Source organism: Macaca fascicularis, chromosome 3 (genome assembly GCF_037993035.2).
Source record: "Macaca fascicularis isolate 582-1 chromosome 3, T2T-MFA8v1.1".
NCBI classification, from domain to species: domain Eukaryota; kingdom Metazoa; phylum Chordata; class Mammalia; order Primates; family Cercopithecidae; genus Macaca; species Macaca fascicularis.
This window is the reverse complement of record NC_088377.1, coordinates 52972937-52997433: the sequence shown is the minus strand read 5'-3', so window position 1 is coordinate 52997433 and position 24497 is coordinate 52972937. Positions and strand designations below refer to the sequence as shown.

Below are 24497 nucleotides of genomic sequence, written 5' to 3'. Positions count from 1 at the left end.
TGTTTTTTTTTTGAGAAGGAGTCTCGCTCTGTCGCCCAGGCTGGAGTGCAGTGGCCGGCTCTCAGCTCACTGCAAGCTCCACCTCCCGGGTTTATGCCATTCTCCTGCCTCAGCCTCCTGAGTAGCTGGGACTACAGGCGCCCGCCACCTCGCCCGGCTAGTTTTTTTGTATTTTTTTTAGTAGAGATGGGGTTTCACCGTGTTACCCAGGATGGTCTCGATCTCCTGCCCTCGTGATCTGCCCGTCTCAGTCTCCCAAAGTGCTGGGATTACAGGCTTGAGCCACCGTGCCCGGCCAGTTCTTTCTTTCTTTTTTTTTTTTTGAGAAGGAGTCTCACTCTGTCACCCAGGCTGGACTGCAGTGGCACGATCTTGGCTCACTGCAACCTCCGCCTCCTGAGTTCAAGAAATTCTCCTGCCTCAGCCTCCCGAGTAGCTGGGATGACAGGCACCCACCACCATGCCTGGCTAATTTTTGTATTTTTAGTAAAGACAGGGGTTTCACCATGTTGGCCAGGGTGGTCTTGATCTCCCAACCTCAAGTGATCCGCCTGGCTCAGCCTCCCAAAGTACTGGGATTACAGGCGTGAGTCACGGCGTGCGACCAATGCAATTAACTTTTTTTTTTTTTTTTTGAGACAGGGCCTTGCCTCGTTCCCCAGGCTGGAGTGCAGTGGTGCGATCATGGCTCATTGCAGCGATCCACCTCAGCCTCCCGAGTAGCTGGGATGACAGGTGCACATCGCCAAGCTCGGTAAATTTAAAATTGTTTTGTAGAGATGGCGTCTTGCTATGTTGCCCAGGTTGGTCTCAAAGTATCCTCTCTCCTTAACCTCCCGAAGTGTTGGGATTACAGGTGTGAGCCCTGTGCCTGGCCTGCTCTCTTTCGATAGGTCCCTGAGCCCTTTCCTGACCTGTGTTGAGGGGCAGGGGTGAGCACCTAGAAGGCCCTCCGGAGGGAAGAGGGCCTTCCGATCACTGACCTCCTTGAGGAACGTCCTCTGGGTCTCCTCGTCGAACCGGATCAGCTCCTTCATCACCATCACCTCGCCCGTCTCACGGTGTGTCACCTGCGTGTGGGACACAGAGGTGCGAAGACAGAGTCTCTGCTGTAAGCCCGCCTTCTAGGAAGCCCCATCTCCACCCCAGGACTGCCAGGGAGACGTGCAGATGGCTTCACACTCTAGGCTGCGCATGGGATGTTCCCAAACACCCAAGTGGATGGGATGTATTCATTTTCTTTTTTGAGATGGGGTCTTGCTCTACTGCCCAGGCTGGAATGCAGTGGCATGATCATAGCTCACTGCAGCCTCGAACTCGTGGCTCACAATCCTCCTACCTAAGTCTCCCAAGTAGCTTGGACCACAGGCATGCACCACTATACCCAATTAATTTTTAAATTTTTTGTAGATATGAGGTCAAGGCTGGTATTGAATTCCTAGTTCAAGTGATCCCACAGCCTTAGCCTCTCACAGTGCTGGGATTACAGGGATAAACCACTGCGCCCGGCTAGGAGCCACCTTTCAATGACCTCCTGCACATAAGGTCTTAGTCTACCTGTAGGAGGTCCCCTGCTCCTAGTTAGCTCCAGGAGGCCAAGGTGGAGGAGAGGGCACTGGCCAGGGAGTCTAGAAGCCAGATACCCCTTCCACTGCGTATCCATAGACTGGGGAGGAAGGAGAATGGAGGGGTCCCACCCAGACTGTCCCCCGAGACCCTAGCATGCTCTGTACCTTGATGGCCTGGCCAAAGCAGCCCTTGCCCAGCACCTCCCCGTGGATGAGGTCCGATGGCCGGAAGATGCGGTGTGGCCGGCAGACTACGCGGAGGGACTCAGAGCGACCCAGGTCCTTGCGCTGGGAGGCCGGGGAGCCCAGTGAGCTGGCACCTGGAGACCTGTCGATACTGCAGCTCCTCCTGGGGGGCACACATGGTGCCCAGTGCCACCGGGGGACAGGTGGCACCTGGCCAAGGCCCTGCCCCTTCCTCCTCCAGCCTGCATGCCCCTGTCCATGCCAGTCTATGCAATCACCCCCTGCTTTGGGAGGGCCTGCCTGGGACAGTCCAAAGGCTGCCCATCCCAGTGTCTCAGCCTATCCCGGCTCTAGTGGCAGCCCCTAGCTCGCCCCAACCCCTCGGATCCCACTCTGTCATCCTTTTTTTTTTTGAGACAGAGTCTCGCTCTGTCACCCAGGCTGGAGTGTAGTGGCATGACCTTGGCTCACTGCAACCTCCGCCTCCTGGGTTCAGGTGATTCATCTGCCTCAGTGTCCCGAGTAGCTGGGACTATAGGCACCCGCCACCAAGCCTGGCTAATTTTTGTATTTTCAGTAAAGATGGGGTTTCACCATGTTGGCCAGGCTGGTCTTGAACTCCTGACCTCAGGTGATCCGCCTGCCTCGGCCTCCCAAAGTGCTGGGATTACAGGCATGAACCACCACGCCTGGCCCCACCCCTGGCTTTTTAGAAAATGTGTTTCCTCTCTTTTTTTTTTGAGACTGGGTCTTGTTTTGTCACCCAGGCTGGACAGCAGTGGTGTGATGACAGCTCACTGCAGCCTCCACCTCCCTGGCTCAAGCCTGGGCTGCATTTGTGCAGGGCTGGCTCCCTGACCTAGGTCCCACAGCCCTTGAGTCCCAGCAGGGGTGAAAGCACCCAGCTGAACTGAGGAGCAGGCTGACTTACAAGACAGGCTTCTGCCGGGCAGAGCCGCCCGCCTCCCCGCTGGGAGTGTGAACCGGAGAACTCAGGGGGCTGGTCTCAGGCCCCAGCCCATGGCCCAGTGTATCGTGAGGGTCGTGCTCGAGGGTGAGCTGGAGCAGGCGGCTGGTTTCCTGAATCAGCAGGTCAATCTGGGGACAGCAGGCATGTGAACGGGGGTGGGGTGGGGAGGGGGCTAGGCACGAAGGCACTACCTCCCATCCTGCCCCCCAGACTCAGGACCGTACCTCATCCAGGGGCACATTTCGGATGGGCGTGCCATTGATTTCCAAGATCCGGTCTCCGACGTGGATGGAATTCTTCACATCTGGGCTCATGCAGCCTGGATCCACTCTGTGGGTGGGGCAGGGGTCAGGCCAGTGCCCGCCTGTCCCTCACCCCAACAGGAAACCAAGGCGAAGGGGACCAGATCCGGGGTGAGCAGGCGGAGGATTCTACCTCGTGTGACTGGGAAGTAGTAGATGGCCAGAACACTGAGTTCTGGTTTCAGAGGAGGAATTCTGTAATCAATTACTGATGTCTGCCACAGGCGTGAGCTGGAGAAAGGTGGCGCGCTTGTAGGCACTGGCCACCCACACGAGATGCTCAGCTGCTCCCATTCAATGGACCATTGTCTCCATCCTGGGGGAAGAGGTCTATCCTTCCAACTCCCAGGTATGCTTGGTCTCGATTTCTGGTTTTATTTTTTTTTTGAGACAGAATCTCACTCTGTTGACCAGGCTGGAGTGCAGTGGCACAATCACGGCTCACTGCAGGCTCCACTTCCCGAGTTCAAGCGATTCTCGCACCTCAGCCTCCTGAGTAGCTGGGATTACAGGTGTACACCACCATACCCGCCTAATTTTTTGTATTTTTGGTAAAGACGGGGTTTCACCATATTTCCCAGGCTTGTCTTGAACTCCTGAGCTCAGGCAATCCACCCGCCTTGGCCTCCCAAACTGCTAGGACTGGCCGGGCACGGTGGCTCATGCCTATAATCCCAACACTTTGGGAGGCCGAGACGGGCGGATCACTTGAAGTCAGGAGTTTGAGACCAGCCTGGCCAACTTGGTGAAACCCCATCTCTACTGAAAACACAAAAATTAGCCGAGCGTGGCAGTGGGTGCCTGTAGTCCCAGCTACTTGGGAGGCTGAGGCAGGAGAATTGCTTGAACCTGGGAGGCGGAGGTTGCAGTAAGTCAAGATTCTGCCACTGCACTCCAGCCTGGGTGACAGAGCAAGACTCTGTCTCAAAACAAAAGCTAAAACAAAGTGCTAGGATTACAGACATGAGTCACTGCGCCTGGCCTGTCTGGTATGCTTGGGGCAGGTGAGTGCCTTGGGTCCCAAAAAGGTCTCGGTTTAGTGGCTTCCTATCTGACTCCCAAACTCGCCCTGCAAGAGGAGGCCAAGCTCTATTGCTCCTGCATTGGCAGAAGGGATCTGGCAGCTTGCTCTGAGCCACAACTGCAGGGTGAAGACGGGAAAGAGACCCTCAATCAGTTGCCCATAAGCTAACTCACAAAAATATCAATTTGCCAAATGTACTTGTTTCTTTTAACTCTTTGGTGTTAGGGACCTGGTTTCCCTTCCCTTTCCCTTTCTCTTTCCCTTCCCTTTCCCTTCCCTTTCCTTTCCTTTTTTTTTTTTTTTTTTGAGACAGAGTTTCGCTCTTGTTGCTCAGGCTGGAGTGCAATGGCACGATCTCGGCTCACAGCAACCTCCGCCTCCCAGGTTCAAGCGATTCTCCTGCCTCAGCCTCCCGAGTAGCTGAGATTAAAGGCATGTGCCACCACAACTGGCTAATTTTGTATTTTTAGTAGAGATGGGGTTTCTCCATGTTGGTCAGGCTGGTCTCAAACTCCTGACCTCAGGTGATCTGCCTGCCTCGGCTTCCCAAAGTGTTGGGATTATAGGCGTGAGCCACCGTGCCCGGCCTGGGACCTGGTTTTCATTCTGCCTCATACAAGCTTTTCAGGGAATGGTCGCTTTGTCTCTGCCCTAGGTCCTGGAGATGGAAAAGGGGATGGGGGTAAGGCAGAGAGGAGACTGAGAACTTTAAGAAAAACAGGGCCAGGCGTGGTGGCTCAAGCCTGGAATCCCAGCACAGAGGCCAAGGTGGGAGGATTGCTTGAGACTAGGGGTTTGAGACCAGCCTGGGCAGCATAGCAAGACCCCATCTCTATGAAATTTTTAAAGAAAATTAGCTGGGCATGGTGGCACACTCCTGTAATCCCAGCTATTTGGGAGGTTGAGGCCAGGAGTTCGAGACAAGCCTGAGCAAAATAGTGAGACCTCATCATTACAAAAAATAAAAAATTAGCCAGGCACGGTGGTGCTGCCTGTAGTCCTAGCTACTTGAGAAGCTGAGGAGGGAGGATCGCTTGAGCCCATGAAGTCGAGGCTGCAGTGAGCTATGATCGTGTCACTGCACTCCAGCCTGGGCAACAGAGCGAGACTCTATCTCAAACAAACAAGCAAGCAAACAGAAAGACTATTCTCATATTGGGGAGAAGCTCTTCCTTACAGTCATAAACGCAGAAGGAAGAACAGAGTTAGAAATTCAGCATTTGGTAGCCACCCTAGTAATAATTGCTACAGGCAAGAATCATCAATAGATGCTAAAATCATTTGGGGAAGGGTTTTTGGGAACAGGGTATTTACAGACTCAAATCTCACAAATGGTTTATTGACGACAAAGGGAAAAAAATCCTTACAGTAGGGAAAAAACAAGTAATCAAAGTGAACATCCTCAGCAAAGGGCACGCTGACATCATATGTCTCCTGGCAAGATCCACTCGGAAGGACAGAGGATCACTTATTCAGTGTCAGGCCAAACCCGCAGAGCCTGTCTCCCTAATAGGAAACATCAGTCAAACCCAGATACGAGGGCGGGTGCGGTGGCTCACGCCTGTAATCTCAGCACTTTAGGAGGCCGAGGGGGGAGGATCACTTGAGCCCAGGAGTCTGAGACCAGCCTGGGCAACACAGTGAGACCCTGTCTCTCTTTCTAAAAAAAAAAAAAAAAGGAAAAACATTTTACTTTAATGACTGGCCTGCATACTTCAAAAATGTCAAGGTCATTAAGGGCAATGAAAGGCTGAGGAAATGGCCAGGCGCAGTGGCTCATGCCTGTAAACCCAGCACTTTGGGAGGCTGAGGTGGGTGGATCATTTGAGGTCAGGAGTTCAAGACCAGCCTGGGCAACATGGTGAAACCCCGTCTCTATTAAAAATACAAAAATTAGGCATGCATGACGGTGCACACCTGTAATCTCAGCAACTTAGGAGGCTGAGGAAGGAGAATCACTTAAGCCCGGAAGGCGGAGGTTGCGATGAGCTGAGATTGCGCCATTGCGCTCCAGCCTGGGCAACGAGAGCAAAACTCCATCTCAAAAAAAAAAAAAAAAAAAAAAAAAGATACTGATGAGACATGACGATTAAATGCAATGTTGATCACGGACTGGATTGTGGATCAGGGGAGACTGCTATAAAGGACGGTTCAGTAGTTCAGTATAGAGATGATTGGCAAAATTTGAATACGGTCTGTGTATTAGATAATGGTATCAATGTTAAATTTCCAAAATGTGATCACTGTACTGTAAGACACAATTGATAATTATAGAAGAGAATGCCTAGTCAGGCGTGGTGGCCTGTGCCTGCAGTCCCAGCTACTGGGGAGGCAGAGGTGGGAGGATCACTTGAGCCCGGGAGGTTGAGGCTGCAGTGAGCTGTGATCGCATCACTGCACTCCAGCCTGGTTGATAGTGATACCCTGTCTCCAAAAATAAAAAATAAAAAGGAAGGCCCTTCTTTTGAGAATCTCTAGCATATTTGTGGGGGAGTCAATCATCCCTGCAACTTACTCCCAAACGATCAATAAATAACAACATATACATATACGAACAAATATAAACAAGTCACTAAACATGTATATGTATCTGTATCCATATATGTATATATAGAGAGACACATATAACTCCCAAATATGGCAGTTACGAATTGGTGAACCTTGGTGAAGGGTGTGTATGTATTCAACGGACTTATTATTTTAGCAGATTTTCTATAAATCTACAAAATGTGAAGATGAAAAGTTGAAAAAAACCAAAGAAAATATTTTCACTGATACAGGCTTTGCACGCATATAGCCTTAAAAATAAGCCAGGCATGGTGGCTCACGCCTGTAATCCCAGCACTTTGGGAGGCCAATGTGGGAGGATTGCTTGAGCCCAGGAGTTCGAGACCAGCCTGGGCGACACAGCAAGACTCAGTTTCTACAAAAATTTAAAAAATTAGCTGGGTGTGGTGGTGTGTGCCTATAGTCTCAGCTACTCAGAAGGCTGAGATGAGTGGATTGCTTGAGCACAGGAGTTTGAGGCTGCAGTGAACTACGATTTTCCCACTGCACTCCAGCCTGTATGACAGAGCAAGACCCTGTCTCAAAAAAAATTATGTGTGTGTGTGTATATGCGTGTGTGTGTGTGTGTGTATATATATATATATAAAATAAAACATACATATATAAATTACTTATAATCTCACATCCTCTCCCTTGTTTTGCTAAAGCAGCAGGTGGCCTGGATAAATTAACCTTCCTTAAAATGCTGCTGTACACAAAATGAAAAGCAGTCAACTAAAACCAGTTTAAAACAAACAAGTAAATCTTTGGCAAGTTGGACTCTTTCCGGGAAGGGTGTGGCTCTTTGCAGAAATTACTGGGATGTTCCAGATGTTGGCTGGGCAGAATGCTTACCCAGTGAGACAGACAGGGAGGAGATGTCATTAACTCTCTTCTTTATTTTTATTTTAGAGACAGGGTCTCACTCTGTCCAGCCCAAGCTGAAATGCAGTGGCATCACCATAGCTCCCTGAAGCCTCCACCTCCTGGGCTCAAGCAATCCTCTCACCTCAGCCCTCTGAAGTGGCTGAGATAACAGGCATTAGCTGCTGCACCCAGCTGACTGTCTTCATTTCTAAAATTCTGCCTGGATTTCAGGGACCAGCTGCAGCCTCTGATTCTGTGGGGACCTCCCTTGGCCCTCTGGAAAGAGCCGTTGGTCTGGGAGTTTCCTTGTCTCTTTCAGCAGCTGTCTGCTCACTCATGTATGTAAAGCAGCTGCTGGCTTGGCTGATGTCAAGGCAGGGATGGAGACACACAGTCAAGCCCAGTATCATTTTCTGTCCCCAGGGCCACCTTCGCATCTCACCAATGCCTATGCAGTCCTGGGCACCTGACAGGTGTACAAGAAACATTCACTGCATCAAATGAAAGCTAGCACTTGGGTCGGGCATGGTGACTCACACCTGTAATCCCAGCACTTTGGGAGGCTGAGGAGGGAGGATCACTTGAGCTTAGGAGTTTGAAACCAGTCTGGCCAATATGGTGAAACCCTGTCTTTACTAAAAATACAAAAATTAGCCAGGCATGCTTCACCTGTAGTCCCAGCTACTTGGGAGGCTGAGATGCAAGAATTGCTTGAACCTGGGAGGTGGAGGTTGCAGTGAGATGATATCATACCACTGCACCCCAGCCTGGGCGACAGAGTGAGACTCTGTCTCAAAAAAGAAAAAAAAAGAAAGCGAGCAATGGTCCAAAAGTGGAAACACTGCATGTTACTTCTCAAGGTGTCAATAAAGGCTCCACAGAAATCTTAGAAGGCTCCAAGGTATCCACCTCCCTCATTGTTCAAACAGACTCCCAAAGCCCAGAGAGAAAGGAGCTGCTCAAAGTCACACAGTAATCTCATCTTTATCGGCCCTGCCCCAGTTTTTTGAGACAGGGTTTTGTTCCACTGCCCAGGCTGGAGTGCAGTGGCGCAATTATAGCTCACTGTAGCCCCGACTTCCTGGGCTCAAGAGATCCTCTCGCCTCAGCCTCCCAAGTAGCTGTGACTACAATGTTGCAAAGGCTGGTTTTGAACTCCTGGCCTCAAGTGATCCTCCCATCTCAGCTTCTCAGAGTGCTCTGATTATAGGTGTGAGCAACCATGCCCAGCCTCTATGTGTTCAGTGATTTCAACATGCCCGGTCAATTTTAAATTTTTTTTTTTTTTTTTGTAGAGACGGAGGTCTCGCTATGTTGCCCAAGCTGGTCTCAAACTTCTGGCCTCAAGTGATCCTCCCACTTTGGCCTCCCAAAGTGCTGGGATGACAGGCGTGAGTTACTGCACCCGGCCTCTTCACTCATTCCTGATTTGGTTCCTCCTCTTTCTTGTTGGATCAGACTTGGACTAAAGAAAATGTCTTTTTATTTTTTGGGTGTGTTTTTTTTTTATTATTTTTTGATACAGAGTTTCACTCTTGCTGCCCAGCCTGGAGTAAAATGGCAGTCTGGGCTCACTGCAACCTCTACCTCCCAGGTTCGAGTGATTCTCCTGCCTCAGCCTCTCAAGTAGCTGGGACTACAGGCACCCACCAACACGCCTGGCTATGTTTATATTTTTAGTAGAGACGGGGTTTCACCACGTTGCCTAGGCTAGTCTGGAACTCCTGACCTCAGGTGATCCACCCACCTCAACCTCCCAAAGTGCTGAGATTACAGGTGTGAGCCACCATACCCGACTGAAATGTCTTTTTATTGTATCTGGCATTTGTAATGGTATTCAGAGGAATGAACGACTGGGCCAGAAATCTGGTAAACCAGGTTGTCAGAGCTGGGCCCCGACTGCACCCAAACACTCGCCCATTCATTGTCAGGGCCCCCCGTGCCAGACTCTGCCACCCACATCAATGGCCACAGCCACACTGATGGCAGCCTCGCTAGACCGGCCACTCACCCCTGGACGCGGACGGTGTGTGCATGCTCGGTGCCGCAGCCCGGCGGGCCGTGCGGGGGGTCGATGGAGACTGAAAGTCCACGCTTGCCATGAGATGAGGCTGGGATGGACACTAGGGTGACGGTGTGGGGCAGGTGGGAGCCAGGGGAGTCGGGCAGGATTTGCTCGATGACGGGGGTCACCACAGTCTGGTAGTAGCAGTGCCCGCTGCAAAAGCCGCCAGGGGTGGGAAGGAAAGAGTGTCAAGAGCATCATCAGTTTCAGCATCCCTGCAGCCCCCAGCCCCAGGCTCTTCCCCTACCCGCTTCCTTTTTTTTTTTTTTTAGAGATGGAATCTCATTCTGTTGATTACAACACTGCACCCCAGCCTGGGCGAAAAAGCGAGACTCCGTCTCAAAAGAAAAGGAAAGCTAGCAATTGCCCAAAAGTGCAGTGGTGCGATCTTGGCTCACTGTAACCTCTGCCTCCTGGGTTCAAGCGATTCTCCTGCCTCAGCCTCCTGAGTAGCTGGGATTACAGGCACGCACCACCATGCCTGGCTAATTTTGTGTTTTTAGTAGAGACAGTTTCACCAGGTTGGCCAGGCTGGTCTCGAACTCCCGATCTCAGGTGATCTGCCCACCTCGGCCTCCCAAAGTGCTGGGATTACAGGCGTGAGTCACTGCACCTGGCCAGCTTTTTCTTTCACTTCTCCTATGGAACTGGGAGCAGGAACTGTGCGTGCCCAGCCAGCCCTCGTCCCTCTGAGTCATTCGGGTCTGTCTACTCGCTGTGATCCTGTAAGGCGGCCAGGACAAGGCCTGAGGATAAATCCAGTTCAGGAGGAAGTCATTAAAAGCCCATCTGGGATCAAGCCACGTTGTCCTCTAATCCAGCCTGATCAGTGTTGTATAAGAAAGAATCTGTCTGGGTTTTGTCCTGATTCCTGGGAGGGAGACTCTAAGTCCTTGGAATGGGGTATCTTTGTTATTCATGAGCCCCTCAGACTATTCCTGAATTGATACTAATGAGATGACTCAGCCCCGCAAAGAGACATCATGTGATTTGAAGAGAGTTGCAGCTTTCAACCAGCCTGACCTCCAAGAACGGGGGCTGGAGACTAAGTTTGATCATACGGCCAATGACTCAATCAGTCATGACAATGTAATGAAATCCCAATAAAAACTCTGGCTGCTGAAGCTCAGGGAAGCTTCCTGGTTGGTGACCACATTGATGTGCTAGGGGAGGGAGGGGAGATGCTTCTTCATTTGGCCAGACCTGAGCTGTGTCCTTTATAATGAAACTGGAATCCTAAATGGAGGCTTTCCTGAGTTCTGTGAGTCTGTTAGCAAACGATCAAACTTGGCAGGGTCTTGGGAGTCCCTGAATTTGCAGCCAGTCGGTCAGAAGTGTGAGTGGGTTGGGGACCCCTTGTGGCTGGTGTCTAAAGAGGGAGCAGTTGTGCTGGGGATGGTGTCCTTAACTTGTGGCATCTGCCCCAACTCTGGTGATTCGTGCCAGCACCATGCTGCAGTCATGGCCAGTAAGAAAGCTGATGTCTGAGGCTTTTTTTTTTTTGAGACAGAGTCTTGCTCTGTTGCCCAGGCTGGAAAGCAGTGGCGCAGTCTCGGCTCACTGCAACCTCCGCCTCCCAAGTTCAAGTGAGTCTCCTGCCTCAGCCTCTTGAGTAGCTGGGATTATAGGCCCATGCCACCACACCTGGTTAATTTTTGAATTTTTAATAAAGATGGGGTTCCATCATGTTGGCCAGGCTGGTCTTGAACTCCTGGCCTCAAGGGATCCACCTGCCTTGGATTCCTGAAGTGCTGGGATTACAGGCGTGAGCCACCATGCCTGGCCATCTGAGGCTTTTTCACACTGACTTCTGTGTGTTACTTTTCCCTTGTTTCCACGTCTGGACAAGAAAGGAGATATGAACATTTGCCCCGCAAAACCAACGTGGAAGGGGCAGGAGGCCCGGGTGTGGGACAGTCAGTGTCCTTGCAGACCTGTGACACAGGTGGGCCACTTAGGCTCGGGGAGGGGCCAAGGCACTCACCAGTATAGCTTGGAGTGCTCCACCAGTGTGTACGTGTCCCCGTCGCCGATAAAGGTCCCACACGTGAGGCAGATGAAACACTCGGGGTGGTACTTCAGCTCCCCAGCCACCTGGTGCGGGGGTGAGGAGGGAACAGCCCCGCTCAGCAGCCCCAACAGCCCCCACAGATCCTCCCCAGGCCTCTTCTCCGAAGGGCGTCACCAAAAAAACAACTGCGGGGACCTGGCTGGCCAGCTGCTGAGCTCCTGGACAGAGCTGGCTCCATAGATGGGGGTGCTGAGGGATACAGACAGACAGTCAGGCTCAGAAAGCGGGGGACACTCTAAAGACCAGCAAGGAGAGACAATGATGGGAGAGAGACCTGGAACATGGGGTCTGCTTGGACACCCCCACCCCAGGTGAGTGTGCAAGGCAGGGGGCGCTCACCATAACCAGTCCCTTGGTGATTTGCTCCGAGCACCCATGGCAGGACTCGCCATAGCGGGCCCAGTAGTCCTTCTTGCAGAAGAGCTGCCCATCCTTCTCATAGTACTGGTGCGACAGGGAGGCACTGCAGTCACAACACCTGCGGGAGAGGGGCCGGGCTGAGACATCCACTCCCGCCCTCCTCTGTTGCACCCAGGACCCTGCCTTGGCTACAGGCACCTTTGTAAAAATTAGAAAAAGTTTTTTTGTTTGTTTGTTTTTTGAGACGGAGTCTTGCTCTGTCGCCAGGCTGGAGTGCAGTGGCACGATCTCGGCTCACTGCAACCTCTGCCTCCTGGGTTCAAGTGATCCTCCTGCCTCAGCCTCCTGAGTAGCTGGGACTACATGCAGGCACCATCACGCCCAGCTAATTTTTTGTCTTTTTAGTAGAGACAGGGTTTCACCACGTTGGCCAGGATGATCTTGATCTCTTGACCTCGTGATCCGCCTGCCTTGGCCTCCCAAAGCAGTGGCTCACGCCTGTAATCCCAGCACTTTGGGAGGCCGAGGTGGGCAGATCACTTGGGGTCAGGAGTCTGACTACTCCTAGGTAGTAGTTACTCCCTAGCTACTAGGGAGGCTGGGGAGGGAGGACCGCTTGAGCCCAGGTGTTGAAGGCTGCAGTGTGCTATGATTGCACCACTGCACTCCAGCCTGGGTGACACAGCAAGACCCTCTCTCTAAAAAATAAAATAAAGAAAATGTGGGTGCCCCAGTGAACCCGCAGGCACACATGTGCCCCACTGGGTCCTGGTGTGGGTGCGCATGTCTGGGTCAGGGTACAGACCCACACAGAGAAGAGGCTAGGGGGTCCGTCCAGCTCTGCCGCTGTTTGGGTGCTATGGGTTGGTCACACAGAGACAGAAGAACCCAGGCTCTATAGGGCCACAATCTAGGAGAGAAGCAGGTAGGAAAGACTGGGACCTGGATGAGATGAGGGAGCTTGAAGGGCTGTTTGCTACCCAGGAAACCCTCCACCGCCTGGGGCCTGCATGAGTATCAGTCACGGGCTGTCTGCCATTGCTAATTCCCTATAACTAGGGAACTGGGGTTGAGGAGGGGAGTTCATCAGTAAGCTGACGGGACACTGTCCCTTTAAGAGGATCCAGCCAGTTCCCCTTTGTCTGGGAGCCTGGGGGAGGGGCTGGGAGTAAAGGGGGAGCAGAAAATGCCAGGGTTTGGAAGCATGTGGGTGGGGGCGCATCCAGGAAAGGGGGCCTGGTGCATTCCTCCATGGGGGTGGGGAATGCGGAGGCTGGGCCACTGGAGGTGGTGGCGGGGGCAGGGGCAGTGGGAGACATGATGTCAGGGTCACTGCCCCCGCTCGGTGCACACCTGGGGGTGGGCAGTTCACCAGATCACCGCAGGGATGGGGTGGAGGAGGGAAGGCAGTGAGGGGGGTGGTCCCCAGGGCACCTCCCATTCTGGGGCTCTAACCTAATATGAAAGAAGTGCTGCAGCCACGAGGCCAGGCCCTTTGGGTCCTGCCCTCGTGGAAGCCCCCACACCCGGTGCAGACCAATGACTTGCTTCCTGTCCTTACACAGATCACACATGACCTCGGTCACAGGGGTGCCACATCACAGGAATGCCCCTCACTCCCGCCTGCAGGAAGCAGGGCCCCTGCATGCCTCTGCAGTGGGCGGTGGGTGGGTGGGGGATTAGGAACTGCTGTAACCAAGTGTCCCCATCCTGGGGAGGGAAAGCTCTTCCGCAGCCTGGAAACTGCTACTGGTCCATTCACTCACTCACGCAGAAACTCACAAACCTTCATCACTGCTGCTCACTTTCAGCAGCTGTGAAAGACCCGGCGGTGATGACTCACCCGAGGGTTTGAGTACACTTGGCTTCTCTCCGGTCACCACTTCCTTGAAGCCTGTTCTACCAGACACTAGGTCTGCCCACCAGTGTCTGCCACTGACCTGCCAGTTCCCCATGGCCCCAGGCCAGGCATCCACAACACTTGTCCCAGGAAAGAGTATAAGCGATTCCTGCGGGCGAGGCCCCCGCTGTGCACCCAGCATCCTCAGAACTGCCTCGAGACCCTGTCTCTGCCTCCACTGCAGACAGGGTGCCCAGGCCTGGCCCGGGTTGACTTGGTGGCTCAGTGGCTGGGGCTCGGGGCCTCAGTGAACCTTTGCGGACGGAGAGCATGCAGGAGTTCCTGTCCCTGCCCCGGCCCTCACCCCTCAGGCCTGCATTCTGGCAGGAGCTACAGGCGGATGGGCCTAACTCTCTTGGGTGCCCCACACGGAGGGCCTGACTGTCCCTAAGAAGGATGTCAAGGGAGGCACACCAGGTACTGAGGCTGTGCAGAGCTGCCCTGGGGCCAGCCAGAGAGGAACTCCCTGGGGGGAGAGCCGTGCCCTGGCCCCACTCCAGGGTACCCCTCCCTGAGAGCAGGGTAGGACAAAGCCAGGCTGGGGCAGGAGAAGGGGGAGGCACCCGGAGGGCATGAAAGGGGTGCTCTGCGGCCCAGGTGGCTGGCTGGGCTGGGAGACAGTGGTGGCTTCCCTAATGACAGGAGTAGAATCATCGCTCTACCCAGGACCACATCCCTGGCCACGAGGTGTGAAGAAACAGCAGGTGGAGGACCGGCCTCATGGGGAGACTGTCCTGGAAGGGCCCGCAGCTTTGGCAGTGGCCTGCTCCCCCGACAGCAGCCACCGTGCTACGGTGACCAAGGAGTTTCAGTTCTGCCCCAGAGCTTGGACCTAGGTGGGTTGGCTTCCAGCCCCAGGCCTTACACCAGGGGCCCTGCCTGGGGCCAGGGACAGGTAGGGAGGGGGATTCCCACTTACTTAGCCCTCTGGAGGAAGCGGCGTCTTCTTGGGGCTGAAGCCAACAGCATCCTCTGTGGCTGCGCTGGGGGCTCTGGAGGTCTAAGGGAGGGCAGGGGTGGCCAGACCAGCCGCTTCCCCATCCTCCCTCAGGGGCTCAGGATTGGAGGCTGCAGAGGGTGGAGCCAGTGTGGCTGCAGCACACAGGAGGAGGATGCAGCCGCGTGGGTGCCAGGGGACTTGGTCTGAGCCTGCAACAGGAAGTGGCTGAAGCACCATGTGCCTGGGCTTTGGTGTCGGTGAGGAGCGAGCAGTCTAGGCTTGGACCCCAGGCAGGGAGCCTGTGGCCGGTCCCTGAACACACACTATAGGCTCCTCAGCCTCGGCCCTGACAACGGCACTGAAGGCCTCAGGTTTCTCTGGGGACAGGGACAAGCTTAAAAGCAGCTGCCTCTTCCACTGCTGTCCCCAAGGGAACAGAGGTCGACTTCCTATGGACAGTTTGTCCTCGCCAAAAAGGTTCCCTGAAGAAAGGGAGGTTGCGTTCCGCCCCAGCTCCAACCCCACAGGCCAGCAGCATGCTCAGCCCCCCTTGCCCAGGGCCAGCCCACCCAGCTGCCAAGGAGATGCTACCAGGGCTGCGGCAGCCCTGGGGGTTGTGCACTGGAGGCTTCCCAGAGGGGACCACAGAGGCAGTATCTGAGCCAAAGGGAAGCCTGGACCAGTCTGAGCCTGGTCATCACCTGCCGGGAGGCGGGGCCTGCAAGGGGGCGGGGCCTGCAAGGGGTTGGGAGGTCAGAACAGAAAAAGGGGCAGGCCCTGTAGTGACAACCCTGCAGCAATTGTCCCACTCTACAAAGAGGGACAGCATCTGGTCCCGGCCGAGCCTCCAGCAACCCACAGGCCCCCATCACAGCACTCATGACCCTGTCTGTCCTATCAGCCTGGGACTTTCTCAAGAGCAGGGGCCAGGAGACAGGAGCAGCTCTCAGATGCTCAGGTTATGACATTCAAAGATGCACAGCTGGCTGTGCGCAGTGGCTCACGCCTGTAACCCCAGCACTTTGGGAGGCCGAGGTGGGCAGATCGCTTGAGGTCAGGAGTTCGAGGCCAGCCTAGCTAACATGGTGAAACCCTGTCTCTACTAAAAAAACAAAAACTAGCTGGGTGTGGTGGCAGGCACCTGTAGTCCCAGCTACTGGGAGGCTGAGGCAGGAGAATTGCTTGAACCCGGGAGGTGGAGGTTGCAGTGAGCTGAGATCACGCCACTGTACTCCAGCCTGGGCAACAAGAGCGAGACTCTCTCTCAAAAAAAAAAAAAATGCTGCACAGCTAACGGCACCTTCCATGCAGCCAAGGCTCTATGCACTCCCGGCCACTGACTGCACTCCCACACACTGGCCTCCTCGTGGTTCTCAGTTGTGCCAAGCACATTCCCACCCCAAGGTCTTTGCACACGTGCCCCCCCACCCCGACATCCTCTAAACACTGCTCCCCTTAAACATCATCTCCTCAGAGTGCTGTCCCCCAGCAACTGACACTACATTTGTTCACTGAGTGGCCTACTAGGAGGCAGGGACCCTGAAGGTCTGGGAGGTGTGAGTCTAAGCTGTGGTTACACTATAGGCTCTGAAGCCAGGCTGCCTCAGTTCGAGTCCTGATGCTACTCCTCACTCGCTGTCAGACTTTTGGCAAGTGACTGAACTCTGCACCTCATTTGTAAAATCGCTTTTTCAAAATTTGAGGCAGTGTCTCGCTCTGTTGCCCAGGCCAGAGTGCAGTGGCGTGATCACAGCTCACTGCAGCTTCGACATCCTGGGTTCAAGTGATCCTCCCATCTCAGCCTCCTGAGTAGCGGGGACTACAGGTATGCACCACCACACTAGACTAATTTTTTGTAGAGATGGAGTCTCACTACGTTGCCTAGGCTGATCTCAAACTCCTGGCCTCAAGCAATTCTCCCACCTCAGCCTCCCAAAGTGCTGGGATTACAGGCGTGAGTTACCAGGCTTGGTCTTAAAATTGCTTTAATAAATAGCACCCCCTTCCTGGGTTGTCATGAGAGGGCCCTAACGCAGAGTGGGCGCGCCATAATTATTTGCAAGTGACTGACTCAGGGACCCTAGGAAGTTCCACTGGGAAGGGCATGCAGAGGCGCCAGGAAGGCGGCCATCTGGCCACCTCCCCAGTGGGGCTGGACGCTGCAGACAGACCCCTCATGGCCTTATCACACTGCTCCTGCCCGAACACCTTCAGAGGGGTGAGGGGCCCTGGAACAAAGGTCTCAGTGCATGCAGTGAGGTCCGGGCTGGGCCTCAAAGCCCAGGGCCTGAGGAAAACTAAGCAGAGTCTAGCACCTTGGGCATCCCACGGAGAGCCAGCCTCGCTGTGGTCAGCCATGCACCCAGGTGAGCGGTGACCCCCTCTGAGCTGCTTTGCTCACTGTCATGCGGTGAGGACACTGTTAGCTCCGCCAGCTTTGGAGGCTGTTGCGAGTATCACACCCACAAGCCACAAGGTGGAAGCCCTGGCTCTTTGGCTCTTACTTCTGATGGATCTTCTCCCATAGCGAGACTTTTTTTTTTTTTTTTTTGAGATGGAGTCTTGCTCTGTCACCCAGGCTAGACTGCAGTAGTGTGATCTTGACTCACTGCAACCACAGCCTCCCGGGTTCAAGCGATTCTTCTGCCTCAGCCTCCTGAGTAGCTGGGATTACAGGCGCCCACCACCATGCCTGGCTAATTTTTGTATTTTTAGTAGAGATGGGGTTTCACCATGTTGGCCAGGCTGGTCTCAAACTCCTGACTTCAGGTATCTGCCCACCTTGGCCTTCCAAAGTGCTGGGATTACAGGCATGAGCCACCGCACCCGGCCTCTTTCTTGTGTTTCACTACACCAGGGACAGCCCAAACACGCCTCTTCCTTACTGCCCCAACCTGGGGCGTCACCCCTCTCTTGGTGAGTGGTTCGGGGTAGGCCACTCTAAAGCCAGGTATATCCATCCTGTATCACAGCTTCCCTCCTGTGCTTTCTGTGCTCTCTACTCCTGACCCTCTCTCCATCACCCAAGACTCCATCTCCCCACTCACCGCAGACACAGGGGTCCCCAAGTTCTTCCCTTCATTCATCTTGGCCCCATCACAAATCCCATCACCATCTCACGACCAGCTCCGAGGGGGCCATTTTTTCTGGCTTTCCTACCTCCAACTGGACTCAGGCTCCCATGGCTAGCTCTGGGCAGGGCACAGCCTCCCTGGATAGCCCATGTCCCCTCCAGCTCAACACAGATGAGCATGTCTCCTCCCCAACCCGACCCCCAACTCCACCACAGTCAACAAACCACCACCTTCCCAGCACCCAGGTTGGAAAACCAGACGGCTTCAGGTTCCACCCTGCCATTCGCCAGTGCTCATGCCCTCCCTGAAGCCCTGGCCTTTTCTTTCCTTTCCTCCCTCCCTTCCTTCCTTCCCTTCTTTCCTTCCTTCCCTTCTTTCTTTCTTTCCTTCCTTCCCTTCTTTCCTTCCTTCCTTCCTTCCCTTCTTTCTTTCCTTCCTTCCTTCCCTTCCTTCTTTCCTTCTTCCTTTGGTTTTTTGAGACAGGATCTCACTTTGTCACCCAGGCTGGAGTGCAGTGGTGTGATCATAGTTCACTGCAACCTCCACCTCCCAGGCTCAAGCAACCTTCCCACGTCAGCCCTGCTGAGTAGCTGGGACTATAGGCACCACCACCACGCTCAGCTAATTCTTTTGTAGAGAGGAGGTTTCGCTATGTTGCCCAGGCTGGTCTCGAACTCCTGAGCTCAAGTGATCCACCCGCCTCCGCCTCCCAAAGGGCTGGGATTACAGGCATGCGCCACCGTCAGCCCCTGCCTTTCCTACTTTGCGGCGATGTGGAGTGAGGTTTGAGTCCCAGCTCTAGATGTTATAACCTTCAGCGAGGCACTTGACTTCACGGAATCTCTGTTTCTCCCATGCAAACTGGGCACATACGGTAGAGTTATGAAGATTTAACAAATTACCACGAAGAATGCTCAATGCATGGTAGCCAATATGACAAATACTCACCAAAAACTGTCCCTTCTGCCTGAAATTCTCTCCATCCTCAGTCACTGTCCCAGGTCAGGTCTGATGAGCTCGGACCCTTGAGTTACTGGGACAGTCCCTTCCCTGCCTAGATACTACCACCAGCCCACTGGGATGGCATTCTTCAACAGCATGTCACCCCAGTCCCTCCCTGGCTGTCTGCCAGCTCCCTTCTTTTTTTTTTTTTTTTTTTTGAGATGGAGTCTCGCTCTGTCGCCGAGGCTGGAGTGCAGTGACGTGATCTCAGTTCACTGCAGCCTCCACCTCCCAGGTTCAAGTGATTCTCCTTCCTTAGCCTCCCGAGTAGCTGGGATTGCAGTCATGTGCCACCACGCCCAGCTAATTTTTGTATTTTTAGTAGAGATGGGGTTTCACCATGTTGGCCAGGCTGGTCTCGAACTCCTGGCCTCAAGTGATCTGCTGGCCTTGGCCTCCCAAAATGCTGGGATTACGGGGGTGAGCCACCATGCCCGTCCTGACTTCTGAAGCTCCTTATCTTGGCATTCAAGGCCCTTCACAAATCGGTCTCAAGTTTGTTTCTTGTTGAATCCCTTGACTTATTCTGTTCCTTCCAAGTGAACTGTTCCTGTTCCCTCAGCAGTCCACACCATCCCACCTCTGTGCTGATGGTTTTCTCTGCCTGTTGAGAGCCCTCTTGCCCCCCAAAGGCCTCCTTCTGAGCTCCTGATGCAGAACCCCAGGGTATGCTGTCTGTCTCCTTTCAGCCACACCACTAAGTGTGTTCATTTCACTCACTGGCTGTGTGACTTTCATCAAGAGAATTAACCTCTCTGTGTCCCAATTTTCTCTCTGGCAAAACAAAGACAGCACTAACATCTAACTATGCAAAGTGCTTAGAACAGGGATTGTCCCTTACTGAATGTTAGAAAATGTTAGACATTACTCCTAAAAAAGGAAAAACAGGCTGGGCACAGGGGCTCATGCTTGTAATCTCAGCACTTTGGGAGGCTGAATCGGGAGGATTGCTTGAATCTAGGAGTTGGAGTTGGAGGCTGCAGTGGGCTATGATCTCGCCACTGCACTCCAGCCTGGGTACACGCAAGACCCTGTCTCTAAAAAAAAAAAAGAAGAGAAAAAACAAAGAAACAAACCGAGGCAGGGTGCAGTGGCTCATGCCTGTAATCCCAGAATTTTGGGAGGCTGAGGTGGGCAGATCACTTGAGGTCAGGAGTTCGAGACCAGCCTGGCCAACATGGCGAAACTCCATCTGTACTGAAAATACAAAAATTAGCCAGGCATAGTGGTGCATGCCTGTAATCAGAGCTACTTGGGAGGCTGAGGCAGGAGAATCACTTGAACCTGGGAAGCAGAGGTTGCAATGAGCCGAGATCGCGCCATTGCTCTCCAGCCTGGGTGACACAGCAAGACTGTCTTAAAACAACCAAAAACCAAAAAATAAACCAAGGCAGAAGCCTAATATAAAGTCCTGGTGCTGGATGTCTTGACCCCTGGTGGGCATCCCAGCTTCACCCTCTACCCTTTTATGGAGTTTTCTCCCCTGAACCTTGCTGTTTGGTGACTGTGCCTGTAATTCTTTCCCACTCCATTTGTTTTTCTTTTTTTAAAATTGAGATGGAGTCTCACTCTGTTGCCTAGGCTAGAGTGCAGTGGCGTGATCATAGCTCACTGCAGCCTCCATCTCCTGGGCTCAAGTAATCCTGCCATCTCAGCCTCTCAAGTAGCTGGGACTACAGGCGTGCACTACCATGCCCGGCTAATTTTTTGTATTTTTGGTGGAGACAGGGTGTTGCCATATTGCCCAGGCTGGTCTCAAACTCCTGAACTCAAGTGATCTGCCCACCTCAGCCTCCCAAAGTGATGGGATTACAGGTGTGACCCATCACGCCTCTTCTCCACTTTACTTTTCTACCCAGGAAATCTCACATCCTTTGAGATCCCTGCTCTGGCCCTACAGCCAACTCCAAGGCAGGTAGACCCCTGCCCCTGGCTTCTCAGGATGGTCCTACTGGTGACCTTCAGGTCCTCATGTACTCTTTGTCCTCCGCCACAACCCTGACCCTACTTTCTTCTTACATGTGGGTGTGTGTCTGGAGGCTGGAGCTGGTGTGACCGGGTTATGCATCTTCGCAAGCAGCCTGGAAAACACTGAAGGTGGCTCGGTTTCCCTCAAGGCCTGGTTTGTCTTCCCTCCCTGCAAGAGCATGAGCAACCAGAAGGCAGGGGGCACACTCCTTCCAACTCTTCCCCCTGTCTGGGTGCCAGCAGGGGGCTGAATTGCAGGCGTTGGCTCAACTGGAGGCCTCTCCCATCCTCTCGAAGATTTAGATCTCAGAGATCTAAGATGACATCAGATGCCAGGGCGGTAGCTCACACCTGTAATTCCAGCACTTAGGGAGGCCGAGGCAGGAGGATTGCTTGAGGGCAGGAGTTCAAGACCAGCCTGGGTCTCAATAGTGAGACACTGTCTTTATAAAAAATTTTAAAAATTTGCTGAGCATCGTGGTGTGTATGTATAATCCCAGCTACTCGGGAGGCTGAAGTGGGAGGATCACTTGAGCCCGGGAGATGGAGGCTGCATTGAGCCGAGATGGCATCACTGCACTCCAGCCTGGGCAACAGAGCAAGACCGTTTCGAAAAAAGAAAAATACATAAAATAAAATAAGGCCAGGAGCAGTGGTTTATGAGGCCAGGAGCAGTGGTTTATGCCTGTAATCCCAGCATTTTGGGAGGCCGAGGTGGGAAGATCACTTGAGGTCAGAAGTTTGAGACCAGCCTGGCTAACATGGCAAAACCCCGTCTCTACTAAAAATACAAAAATTAGCTGGGCGTGGTGGTGTACACCTGTAATCCCAGCTATTCCAGAGGCTGACAGGAGAACTGCTTGAGCCCAGGAGGCAGAGGTTGCAGTGAGCCAAGATTGTGCCACTGCACTCCAGCCTGGGTGACAGAGCGAGACTCCGCTTCAAAAAGAAAAAAAAAAAATAGATAAATAAAATGACAACAGGAAGGCCTACAGGGATCTTCTGGTCAAAACACCTCATGTCATAAATGGTAAACTGAGGCCACGAAGTCACAACGGGGGATAGCACCAGGAGGCATATCCCAGCCTCCTCCATTCCTTGACCAGCCTGTCCTCTCTGGCAGGCCTTGCTTAGGGCAACACAGGCCCTGGGCACCCCACCCTACCTGAAGCAGTCTGCGTGCCAGTCCGCGTTCAGGGCCTGGAGGTACTGGCCATCATAGATCCTCTGGCCGCAGCTTGCACACACGGGCAACTCGCTTCCTGCAGGGGTGGGAGGGGAGTTGGGAAGCATTCTCAGGAGGTGTGCTCTGGTGCAGGCCCAGGCTGCCCTGCGCACCCCACATGTACCTACACCTGCACCAATCCTCACACCTCACACACTGCCGTGCAGCGCCCAGGCAGGGCAGTCACTGTGCCAAACAGGAGAAGAAAGGGTGCTGGCCTAAGTCTTGCTGAGATACTGACTAGGTTGCCAAACCTCTCTGGCCCTGTTTCCCTACGTATCAGCCTAGGAGGAGGATCAGGTCCACCCTCCCACTATAGCACTGGGTCTGGCAAGGTAAATGGGGAGAAAGGAAGCAGTGGCTTTAGGGATAAGGCAGTGGGGGACATTCCTATCACAGCCTCCTTTCCTCCCTCGCCTGCCCAGGAAGAAGTACTAAGAGGGCCCTTCAAAGGCAGGCACTGGACAGGGCTGGATTAGTGCATCCTGGGCTAAAGCCACCTGGGAGGTCAAGGGCAGGAAGCCTGGCGGTGCCAGCCCTAACAGACCCTTGGCAATGAATTCCCTGGCTTGGCGAAGGAAAGGGGCTGCAGAGCTGGGTACTTCCAGACACCTGTCCCAGGGAGGCCTGGCACCTCCTCTAGCCAGCCACAGGCATGCTTAGTCATCCCTGGGGCCTGGCACCCTTGGAGCTGGTGGGCCCTGGAAAATGCCCCGGGTCTACTCCTCCCCACTGTACAGAAGAGGAGACTGAGCCCCAGAGATGGCATGGCTTGCCCAGTCACATAGCTAGATCCCAAGGCCACAATAGCCTGCCCCTCCGTGAAGATGCAGGGACCTTAGGTAGGTAGGGGCTACAGGAAGGTAGGCCCCTACCCCAATCAGGTTTTCATGGGCCTGGGAAGGGTTGGTGGCAGGGGGAGGTGCCGAGTCAGGCCCTGCCTTGGGGCCAGGTGGATCTATGTGACAGGTCAGCGAAGGAGAACCAAGGAGGGTCCCCCAGACCCTGTCCTAGGCTGGGGAAGTCTTGGGGGAGTCCTTGAACCCTAACTGCAGTACAGTACTGCGCCTTGGGCCCCAGTGAGGGAGAAGGGGCTAAAGAGGTTAGAATGAGTCATGCTCCCAGCCAAGACTGACGGCAGGCACCGGGTTTGGGGCACGGGGAGGGAGAGTGGATGAGGTACACGGCCTTCAGGTTCCTGGACGCCTTAATCCGCTCTACCCATCTGGCCTCCAACCACCGACACTGGGGGGGCAACTACCCGGTTTCCAAATGTACAGAAGGGGAAACTGAGGCCCAGGGAGTCGGCGCCTGGCTCAAGGTCACAGAGCCGGGCAGGCGCCGGGCGGCCACTGGGACCCAGGGCTGCGGCTTCCCCGGCCCTCTTTCTTCCGAGACTGGATAAAGGGTGGCCCCAGGGCGAGGCCCGGGTGGTGGACAGAGCACGCGGATGGAGGCCGGCGCGGGGCTGGCAGTGCCTGGGAGTCCTTCGCGAGGGGGAGCAGGGGGAGGAAAAGGGTCCAGGAGTCCCCAGACCCGCGGGAGGGCAGCTCGCCGGGGGCCGGGGAGGGGGATCCCGGGCGGGAGGGGGACAGGGAGGGGCCTGCGGGCTTCGGAAGGACGAGCTCATCCCGGAGGAGGCAGGGGCGCGGCCTTCTGGCAGCCCCGGCCCCCTCCCATGCCCCGGGCTGCCCCGGGCAACCCCCCAGGCCCTCGCCCCACACCCCGCGGCCCGCGCACCTTCCTCTCCCATACGTTCTTCCCTCCAGGTGCAACAAAGTAGCGTCAACCTCATGCACTCGACGGGGGGCGGGGCCCGGCGGGGCTGGGGCTGGGGGCGGCCGGGCCCGCAAGCTCGCCCACCGCCGCCGGCCCGGGGAGGCGGGGGCGGAGGGCGCGGGCCGGGCCGGGCCGGGCCGGGGGCGCCTCTCGGACACCGGCGGGGGAACCGGCTTGGTGCCGCGGCGGCTAGGGGAGCGAGCAAAGGGGCGGACCGAGGCGGGGCCTACGAGCTGCGGCACGGGGGCGGGGCGCGGGCGGCCGGCGGCGGGAACAGCCCTGCGCGGCCCCGCCCCTAACGGAAAACCCGCCCCCACACCCAAGGCCACGCCTCTAGAGGCCACGCCCCGCTGCGGCCCCGCCAGGGGGCGCAGCGAGCCTGCGCGCCCCGCCCCTCCCCGCCCCTGTCCGCTCTCATTCATTCATCTTTCTCCGAGCGACAGCTCTCGACTGGGAGCTGCGAGGCCCAGCTGCCTCGGAGGGCCGCGCGCTCTGCTGGGGCAGCCAAGGAGGATGTGGGAGCCTAGAGAAGGGGCCTCCGTTTCCCCGCGGGAGGCCCCCACGGACCCAAACCAGCTGCAGCCAGGAACCCGGACCAGAGCTGGAGGAGGCCCTGTGCCCCGCCAGGACACTGGTGGTCGCCTTGGGG

At 54.8% G+C, this 24497-nt stretch overlaps 1 protein-coding gene across 2 annotated transcripts in view; it reads right to left on the bottom strand.

Annotated features, from left to right (window-relative positions):
• Positions 1–24051, bottom strand: part of LIMK1 (LIM domain kinase 1) — a 36136-nt gene extending 12085 nt beyond the window's left edge. Inside the window, exons 1-9 of one of the 2 annotated variants that reach the window (XM_005595495.3) lie at positions 23810–24051; positions 22010–22106; positions 11940–12078; positions 11514–11623; positions 9476–9682; positions 2949–3054; positions 2686–2852; positions 1734–1917; positions 984–1070 (exon numbers count right to left, since the gene is read on the bottom strand). In XM_005595495.3, the coding sequence (XP_005595552.3) occupies positions 984–1070; positions 1734–1917; positions 2686–2852; positions 2949–3054; positions 9476–9682; positions 11514–11623; positions 11940–12078; positions 22010–22106; positions 23810–23864 (1152 nt within the window). In that variant the 5' untranslated portion in view covers positions 23865–24051. Of the gene's footprint in view, positions 1–983; positions 1071–1733; positions 1918–2685; positions 2853–2948; positions 3055–9475; positions 9683–11513; positions 11624–11939; positions 12079–14779; positions 14863–22009; positions 22107–23809 lie in introns of those variants that run through there. The other variant, XM_074034764.1, reaches the window with a different exon arrangement.
• Between the last annotated feature and the right edge of the window lie 446 nt (positions 24052–24497).